Consider the following 10,550-nt stretch of genomic DNA (forward strand, 5'->3'; position numbering starts at 1 on the left):
CACTAGGGGGGGGGCGGCGGTAAACTTTACAATAACAAAAAACATGGCTTTACCCAATATCAACTTCATCTTGGCTAAAGCTCTCACAATTGAGGAGCAAGACACAAGTAAATAAGGCAAATGAGTGAGTTGGCAATACTACATATTAGTAGGTGTCTGATCTTATGCAGACACTCAGATAATATATTCGTTCACTGGATAAGTGTGTGTATTTTCGACAACCATGTCTCTCTCCCTCCCTTCTTCCCACTATCCCCCTTCATCTTTCCCTCAATCCAATGGCAAAATGAAAGCATCCATTAGAGATCCAATGCAATATCCACAATCACTACAAATCACTTTAGCCACTGTAAGTACTCCTGAATATTTGATCTAGTGCAACAATTGTTGGAGCCTGCCACATATGTGGAGGGTATGCAAGGGCACCCAACTCTGTGAGTAAATAAAATTTAAGGGACCACATAAAGAGTTTTTACAGGACAATAATAGAATGCACAGCAAGTAGTTGATGGATTCATTGACAAATGAAATGGTTTAAAATATCATCAATAGGAATCCTTGAAAAGGTGATTAGATATTTATCTTCATACTAAAATAGATGCAACACAATAAGCACATTTACTAGCATGCAAGCCACATATATTTGAAGCAAACTATAAGTAATGTCAAAATTGATTATCAAGAATTCTTAAGAAGATTGGTGTTATATGGTCGTTGGTTCAAAATCCAACAGAAGTTCAAAATCTCAAGTGTTCAGGCAGATTGGACAAGCAATTGCATCAAAAAACCATAAAAAGCAAATTCAGAACCAATCAATAGGAAAACAACTGAATTAAAACTTGTTATTTAACAAAAATTACAGCCTAAACTCTTAATATTGAAAGGCGTAGTTATGAATTGAGATCGATGAGAACAAGAAGATAACGAGAAAAGTAAGCTTGGAAGAAAAGCAACTGGAAATACACAAAGCTAAAGCAATTGTGCAATTTAAATAGAGTTATTTTACCAAATTTAATCTTTGTTAACGAAAAGCATGGCTTTCCCCAATAACAACTTCATCTTGGCTATAGCTCTCAAAATTGAAGAGCAGGAGACAAGCAAATAGGGAAAATGAGTGAGTTGACAATACTGCACATTTGCAAGTGCCAGATCTTAAGCAGACACTCAGATAATACATTTGCTCACTAGATAAGTGAGTGCATTTCCGACAACCATGTCTCTCTCCCACCCTTCTTCCAACTACCCACACTTTCATCTTTCCCTCGGTCCAATGGCAAAATTAAAGCATACATTAGAGATCCAATGCGAAAGAAGGAAACCATGCTAGCCCTCATCACTACACAACACTTTAGCCATTGTAAGTGCTCCTCAATATTTGATCTACTACTACAATTGTTGATGTCTGCCACATTTGTGGAGGGGTATGCAAGGACACCCAACTTTGTGGTAAATGAAATTTAAGAGACCACATAAAGAGTTTGTACAAGAACGATCATGGAATGCACAGCAAGTAGTTGATAGATTTATTGACAAATGAAATGGTTTAAAATATCATCAATAAGAAGCTAAAATTGAAGGGACCAAGAAGTAATAATTTACTCATTCATTGTAAATGGCAACCTACTTTTAATTGATCTTCTCTTCTTGAAAAGTTGATTAGATATTTATCTTCACACTAAAATAGATGCAATGCAATAAGTACATTTACTAGCCTGCAAGCCAGCATGTATTTGAAGCTAACTATAAGTGCTGTCAAAATTGATTATCGAGGCTTCTGAAGAAGATTGGTGTTATATGGTCATTAGTTCAAAATCCAAACGATGATGTTCAAAGTCTCAAGTGTTCAGGCAGATTGCACAAGCAATTGCATCAAACAACCATAAAAAGTAAATTCAAAGCAATTTAATAGGAAAACAATTAAATTAAAACTTGTTATGTAGCAAAAATTACGGCCTACTTTTAATATTGAACGACATAGTTATGAATTGAGAGATCCATGAGAAAATCAAGATGAAGAGAAAAGCTAATTTGGAAGAAAAGCAGCTGGAAGTACACAAAGCTAAAGCAATCGTGCCATTTAAAATTCAGTACTGTTTGTAAATCTATAAGTCTACCAAATTACAGTTGCATCTAGCATTGAAAAGAGTGACCAGCAAGGAACTGTTGCATTAAAAGTTACTATGTCTAACATGGTGTAGGAAATAATGCAGCCTCCATGATGGGAATAGAAAAAAAGGAAATGATTGCAATGATTCAAACCATTCAATGCTAGGCTAAACCTCACAGTTTTACCCTTCTTGGTGCAACTTCTGAATGATCATCCATCACGAGAACACTTAAAGTTGAGCTTCATTGAAGTCTCCAATGAATGACCACCATTTACAGCAACAGCCGCACCATATTTTTACAGCTAACTCTTCTTTTCTTCCTTTCTGATGTGATATTTACTTAATATTTTACCTGAATTTTGTCCTAGAATTCTACCATCCTAAAAGTTTACAATGAACCACTAATCCAACCCAAACTAATCCAACATGAAGTTCACACCAAATCCATAGAGCAGGAATTAGTGCAACACAAATTAGTGGATCTGAGGACCTCCAGCTTGGCTCAAAAATTTCAAAGTGGCAAAAGGCTACAACAACAAAAACAACAACAAAGCCTTAATCCCACTACGTGTGAGCGGCTACATGAATCCTTTTTCTCCACTGCATCCTATTTAGTGTCATATTTTCATTTAGTTCTAATAAATTAAGATCATTTTTTATACAATAAGCCTAAGTATTCCTAGGTCTACCTCTGCCTTTCTTAACATAAGTCGAATCTAAAGCATCACCTCTCCTGATCAAATCATCAGATGGTTGACGCTTAATGTGACCAAACCATCTAAGGCAAAAGGCTACATTGGGTAAAAATTCATTGGACCAAGAAATCAGTGCAAATGTCTAGTAAATAGAATAACAAGGAATTGAAAAATTCGTTTTTAGGATATGCCAAGTGTTAATAAAGGTAGTAAGAAGGTAAAATAAGTATTTACAGTGTTTTGTAGAGCCCCTTGAAAGCAAGTAAATATTGAATTCATTATTACTTCATCTTCATCTTCTTCTCTTGGCAATCTCTTGGTATCCCTGGTTGAGCTATCATTCCAACTCATGGGTAAATTGATTGTTAGGGTAGGCAAAAGATCACTTAATGTCTGGTTTACTTAAAGTTACTCAGAGAGTGAAATGAGTATATGCGGTGTTTTGAAGGTCTTTTGAAGGCAAGCAAAAAACAGAATTAGCTATTCCTTCCTCATCTTCAGCTTCTTTCCTTATGATTTTCTAAGGAGTTGCAAGTGTTTCTGAATTCTCTCAGTATCCTTTTGCCTCAGCAAGTTATCATTCTGCCTCCTGAAGCTCCTAACAGCCACTCTATATACTGTTCTCCACTGGCAAACACTCTTAGCCATATTCAAATAGCTTTTTTTTTAGGTGGATTCAGGATGTCAGAATGAAAGTGCCAAAAAGAAGGAGCAACCAAGCCAGCAAAGCATTATCAGTGGTGGGCAATATATGGCTCAGCAATGCAGGATTTATTTCCACTCAAAGAGAAAAATAGCTACGATGATTTTAAGGAAGAAAACCAGTACGTAAAATAAATGAGAATGTTCAAGATCTTACACACACACACACAAATTAAAAAAAAAAAGGAAAAAGATGAGAATTGTAAATAAGGAGAAAGTTCAACAGTGCATATCGAGATTTCTCAAGGAGCAGCAAGTAATGATCAATAGCTACACTAGTTAAGTAGGAAGACATATAAGCTTACAAAAGCGACATGGATAAGGGGTTTCAAAAGAATAGTAGATAGGAGAAAAAATTGCTATATCTGCAGTTCGTAATGCAGAAAAATAATCTCGTAGTCGCACGGAAAAATGCGGAAATTGACAAATCTTCGAAGCATAAAAGGAGTCACTTGCATGTTCCTCCAACCATATTCCCTCTGAGAACCTCCATGCGTGAATATCTGAGAAGCTCTCCTCCAAAAATCGGAGCTTTATCGAAACTTCTGCAAAATCCTCCAAGCCTTCTGCTTGCAGTGTTAGAAAAACTAAACCAAACCAAAACAAGAACAAAGTGACCTACTAAGTTCATCGAGTCCACCCATAAGAACTCAAAAAAGAAAAAGAAAGAGCTGAGAGGATGATAACCTTGGAGAGATCCAGGAGGGCGTTCTCCCTGAGGTCAGGGTCGCAAAGATCGAGCACGAGCTGCTCCGCTGAGGCTATCTTCCGATCCTGCGCGGCAACTGTTGCCGCAGAAGAAGGTGGGGAAGGTCCGACGAACGGCGGAGCGTTGATGGAGAGAGTGGGCAGAAGATTGGACATCACGTCGCTGGCGTAAACAAGTTCAGAACGTCAAGCTATCTGAGTTCGTGCAGTTTTTCTTGGCATCGATTCTGGGTAAAAGAAGCAATTTTTAGATGACAATGAATTGGTTTGCTCCAATATATGATATTTTAGTCAATTTCTGAATGCTAAATAGTTTGAACTGAAAGAAAAAAAAATGAATTTTTGTGTGGATTTTAATACGATTGTTGTAAAATGAATACAAAAATTTGAACTTCTACAGTCGAGAGAAATGGGTGAGGACGTGGGAATCAACAAGGAAATTACTTTTAAGTTAGAATTTTTTCTGGACATAGGTCAATGTATCCAAGAATTTATGCTCAATTCCTACTAACGCTAAGAAAGAGAAAAAAAAAAAAAAGAGAATAAGGAGGAACCCCTAAAAATAGAGAGTTCTCCTCTCTTTTTTAAAATTTGAATCTTATTTATAATTCTTGGGATATCTTTTTATCACGTATAAATTTAAGAAAAAAATAAAAATATATAAAAGTACATTATATAATATCACATCTTGCGCATTTATTTCATTTCTTTGTAATTTTATATCATTTCATTTCATATAGTTGTATTGAATGAACTAGAGAGGTGAACTCAACAGGTGAACTCGGCAGGTCAACTTAGTAGGTCAACTCAATAAATTAACTCGGCGAGCGAACGCTATTTTATTTGCATGTTATCATTTTTTTTTTATTTTCTATTTCACCTCATTTAACGTGAATTTATGCTTGTGGAATGTTACTTATGTTATTTTGAAAGTTATGTGTCAAACACGTAAAACAGAGTCATGACGCACAGAGTAGTGTTATTTTGCGTGGTCACGCCAAGTCACGCCTGATTTTGGCTTGACCATGCAAGATCTGGCCATGACCATGCCAGTTTCGACCATGACCACACTAGTTTAAGGCGCGGTTGCACCGCCGAACAGCCAAATCCCATCTTAGAAGGTATTTTCATGTTGATTTTTGTTGTACCTTTAAAAGGGAAAGTTAGGCCACCAATACAAGGACTCATCTAACTTTTGTCTTCTTTGTTTGATTGTTATCTTTATTTGACTAAATGGACTATTTCCTTATAACATAATAATAAAGGAACACCAATGGTTTCATTAAATTTGGTTGGGGCACGTTGACTATACCTACAAAGATTAGTTAACATAATTTTTTAACCTTACATAAGAGCCTGACATTGTGGTCTTCAATCTCTGTGTTAACTAACTTCTTTCTTTATTTAACTAAGTTATATTTCAGAAAGAGTCAAAGTCCTCTAGCATTTAGTTATTAGGCTGAGTAAGGTCTAAAAGTTTAGACATTTTTTTTTCTTTTTCTCTTAAATAATTTGCTTACCAGGGATAAGTTCCCAAATTAACCAAAAATATTTTTGAAATAGAAAACACCGATGAAAAATTATGAAAATAAATTAGAGATGAAGGAGTTTGAGGATGAAATAATAATTATATAAAAAAAAGAATTTAAGAATAGAATACTTTATCTCATTTGGTGATAATTTCTCTAATATGATCTTTGTTACCCCTATAGAGATATCTTTGCATAATTTCAAATTTGAGGAGCATGCATCCACGTTCATTGTTCCTTTCAAAGTGTTGGATCCTCTAAGGACATAAGGTCTTGTATTATATGTAGGCCCGTCAACTTGAGAAAAACCTATGAAGGTGCTGGTAGAAGAGAATGGTTGTAAGCTTCAAAAGCCTTAGCCTTCATCCTTAAAAAGGGATTCCTGAAAAGACCCCCCCCCCCCCCCACAAGAAGAAGAATCTTTATTTATATGAATCAAGATGCCTCTTCCCCCCTTCCATCGAGTTACAAGAGAAAATATTGCAGGATTTCAGTATAGTTTGATTTTTGTATGCGTAGCTTAGCGATGTTAAACTGTGATATTGTAAATGTCAGACATCCCATAATTAGATGTAGACATTCTTATTGGCAGAATGATAATCAATACTGAAAGTTGATACCCGACATATGAGTTTGATTGGTCAACTTGAACTATCAACTTTGTAGCCAAGACATTACAACTATCAATTCAGCAAGTTAGCCTGACATGTTGACTCAGCAGTTGGAATGTGATAGGTGTCACTTTGATAGGTCAACTCATCATGTCAACTTAGCAATTAGAGCATGACAGTTGCGCCTTAAAAAGAAATGTGTTGGCCAAGCTAAGAAGGTTTCTTAATATCTGTATAAGCCAATGGTTGTCTTTTATTAGTGTACATATAGTTTTTCTATTAACAAAATATTGCATAAAGAAAAAAAGAAAAGAAAACAAAGATCTTGATATATTTTGGTATTTTTATATCAGCATGATTAACTATGGGTAAGCAAGACATGAGACATAGTGCTTGTTGTTTCTTGAAAGTTTTCGGCCTTTAATTCTTGTTGTTTCCAAAAAGTTTTTGACCTTCTTGGAAGGGAAATAATATGATAATTTTATGGCAAACAGTAGTCAAGTAAGGTTTGACTTATCTTCGATGGCTGAAAATTTTGTATTTGTCATGCTTACAATACAAACAGAGTGCGTGAGATGCAACATTATTTTCATTGAGTTTAGATTATCCTGCTATTGAGGGACATAAATCACCTGCAAGGAGTTGTAACTTGAGCTTACTGTTGAGTTTAGATTGTCCTTCTCTTTGGGTTAGTAGCTCTCCTATAGAGAGTAGTCAATTGAATCTCTAAGTAACATGGATTATCCTTCACCTTAAAGCTTCACCTCATATACAATGAATAATCATTTCAACTTATTGATTTAGTGGGTTGAGGCCTCATAGGCCCTAAGTAGATAGACTTATCCTCTTAAATGGTCAAGTTCTATAAAGCAAGGATATTTGTTTTAGGTTTATAGCTATTGGATCCTCCGAAGAGAAGAAAATAGGTTTTAACCATATCGATGGCCATGCTTCAAACAAAATGAAATATAATAATGAGTGAATTTTTGTTTTTACAAAAAAATTGCATTTCATGATGAACAAATAACATACCAAAAGCAAAGTTTGAGACTTTCTTATACTTGTAGCATCATTAGGTTGTGCACTTATTATAACTCCTTTTTTTTAGGAAATATTTGTATCATAATTTGCAATAAGATCCACATATAAGTGTCTGATAATCATTAGAGATGGTGTTACAATGTTAAAGAAAGAGTAGTTTGAATTGTTAACATGCATAATAATATTGATAGTTATTTAGTTGTTTCATGAGTTAACTCCCTGTTAGCTATAAAAATATTATGTTAATGGAGTGAGGTACATCATCCTGTTCTTCATCTTTGAGAAAGTTATCTCATTAGTTTTTTTTTTTCTTTTTTGTTTGGACCACCTTTTTCTCTTTATTCCTCCCCGGTGGATGATATCCCAATCAAGAAATTGAGATTCCTGAAGGAAGAAATGAGCATGTATCTTTCAAAAGAGGAGGAGAGAAGATTACTCTAAGGGAGATCAATATTTGAAAATGAGGAGCAGAGCAACATAAGGCCAAAGGGTTGCAAAGGAAAGAGCCTCTTTGAAATGTCTTATGGAGGAGACTCCCATCGTGGATCCTGTCATGTGTGGCACAGAAGAAGCCATTTATGATGTTGCAATGGTGGTATCTCCGTCTGATCCTTCCCAATTAGGACTCATCACTATCAATCTGAATGATCCCGTTGCGGCTCATATGTCTAACGTGATGAGCAGGCTAAGGGTTTCCAACCTCGTGACATTTCACGAGCCCAATTTGAGTGGCATCATCATAAAGCTAGTTGAACTTAAAGTTTGAGGGTTGATAATCACATCTAAATTTTCTTGGTGATTTTATGTAGATGTGTCTGTGGATCAGTGGCCTGATCCTAAAGCAACTTTCGATGTTCCTTTTGTGGTCATTGGAGAAAGTCTTGAGGAACAACCTAGCTTTGATCTACTTTTTGAAGGTAATATAAATTCTTTCCGTGGATCTATTTTTTATTTTTCATTGAATATTATATATTGTTGTTCACAAGATTCATGGTGATGTGAATGCTTATTACTCGAGCAAGATCATGTCAGCTTTATAGCTACTATGATATCGGCAATTATAGTGCCTCATTAGTCATGATGTGGGGGGAGGGGGTGCGATCCAATAGTTTTCATTGTAGCTTTTGGGTATTTATACCAGTTAGTTGAGCCTTTAATTGAGAAGCTAGTGGGTGGGATGTCGATATATGACTGCGATGATGAGAAACATCTTAATTAGACTGAATATGGGTTCCTATGAGTTAAGGAGTGATTAGAGGGAAGAGCTAGTTGTGAACCGTTGCAAGAAGCTAATGAACTATATATTTAGAGGTAAGGTTAGAGGCAACCTTGGCGATCTCCCAGAAGACTTATATGTAAATTAAGGAAATGGAGGCAAGATTAATTATTCTCTAATGACACCATGAGTTGACTCATTTTAAATATTTTTTTTTGTTGGGTGATTGATCTTACAGTGGCCTCTTTAATCCTGCAAGATCAGGTTGGATGACGTGAAGGAGCATTGCCTTCACATTTTCCATTTATAATTATAGTTACATCAGTTAGTTAAGCCTTTAATTGAGAAGCTAGTGAGCAGGATGTTGTCACCAATCAGTGAGTTGTAAATGATGATTGAGATGATGGGAGACATCTTAGCCAGACTGTATACTGGCTCCTGTGAGTCAACGAGTTATCAGAGGGAGGAGCTAGTAGTGACCCAAGTAGACTTGCAAGAAGCCAATGAACACAGATATTTAGAGGCAAGATTGGATGCAACCCTGATGATCTCTTAAAAGACTTATATGTGAATTAAGAAAATGAATACAAGATTAATTATTCTCTAACAACACCTTGAGTTGACTCATTTTAAATAGTTCTTTTTTTGTTGGGTGATTGGTCTTATATATGCCTTTTCAATCTTGCAAGATCAGGCTAGATGATGTGAAGGAGCAATGCCTTCACATTTTCCATTTATAATTTTAGCGATAATTTGCAGTTAATTCCTCTATTGCTATTGTATTTCTTAAAACTTCTATGGTTATTCAAACATAATTAATTGAATATTGATATTTAATATTGGCAGTTAAAAATTTATGAATTATTTTACATTTTATTTCATCATTTATAATTGTTGACAATAGATTTTTTTGCTCGATCTTACATTTGAGTAATTAAATCATTATTTTCTTCTTGTGCTTCCATTATTATCCTTAAATTTAATAAAGCTATATAATCAATTTGGATCCATGTGTTACCATACAGGCTGCTAGTAAGAGGGATACAAGTACCATCTTCGACTTCTCCCTTAATTAATCTTTAGTAGGTTTGAACTTCATAATGTGACCATAGCTTCCTATGCTAATTGATAAAGCTTAAAGCATGCTTAATCCCCTTTCTCTTTTGCACAAGTTTAGGGATGAAGTTTCACTTTAAGGAAATGTATTTTTATGTTTTTCTTATAGGTATAACAGGTAGGAAAACAAAAAAGAAGTGGAGAAGAATTGAAGCGAAGCAGAGGTGAAAAGGAGCTAAAAGCAAAATTAGAGAACTGGCGCCTAGGTGTTAGCCTTTGGAGGCCAAGGCGACGCTTCTTCAAGAGCCTTGGCGCCATTCCTGTGGTGCTTAAGCGCCAAAACCCAGTCGACGAGACAGAGAGCTTGGCGCCTAGGCGCCAGAACTGCTTGTGGAGGTTCTTGTAGTTCTCTCCACACAATCTAAAGAGTTATTTGGTGCATATAGGTGGTTCCATGGAGCATTGTTGCTGACTTTGGAAGGGATAAAATCTTTAAAAGGTTTTGGAGAAGTTCTTGTGAAGCCTAAGTTAGGAATTTTGTTGTAGCAGGTCACACACACACACACACACACATTATACACTAGATATAATTGTCTTTTAATGATAACTTTTAAATGTTTTTTTTCTGTTCATGAAAAAAAAATTGTTTATGAAAAGAATTTTTTTGGGGAGCTCCATTTCAAAATAAAGTTCTATTGTTGTTTTGAAAATTTGAAGTGACATCTTTTCCATATGATTTGAGGGTGGCAAATTGGTAGACAATTGTGTTGTTAGTCGTAAAAACCTTCTGACTATGATTAGTTCCCTACAAGAATGACTAGCACATATGAGGAGCAATATTTCCAAATACCACCCTTTTTAATATATATATATATATACATATA

At 35.4% G+C, this 10,550-nt stretch overlaps 1 protein-coding gene across 4 annotated transcripts in view; it reads right to left on the reverse strand.

The window, feature by feature from the left end:
• The window catches only part of LOC110021100 (cell differentiation protein RCD1 homolog), a 56,866-nt gene extending 52,096 nt beyond the window's left edge, over positions 1-4,770 (reverse strand). The window contains exons 1-2 of one of the 4 annotated variants that reach the window (XM_020719437.1): positions 4,658-4,770; positions 4,193-4,440 (exon numbers count right to left, since the gene is read on the reverse strand). In XM_020719437.1, the coding sequence (XP_020575096.1) occupies positions 4,193-4,369 (177 nt within the window). In that variant the 5' untranslated portion in view covers positions 4,370-4,440; positions 4,658-4,770. The other 3 variants (XM_020719438.1, XM_020719439.1, XM_020719436.1) reach the window with 3 other exon arrangements.
• Positions 4,771-10,550: the final 5,780 nt, after the last annotated feature.

Source organism: Phalaenopsis equestris, unplaced genomic scaffold, assembly GCF_001263595.1.
Source record: "Phalaenopsis equestris unplaced genomic scaffold, ASM126359v1 Scaffold000121, whole genome shotgun sequence".
NCBI classification, from domain to species: domain Eukaryota; kingdom Viridiplantae; phylum Streptophyta; class Magnoliopsida; order Asparagales; family Orchidaceae; genus Phalaenopsis; species Phalaenopsis equestris.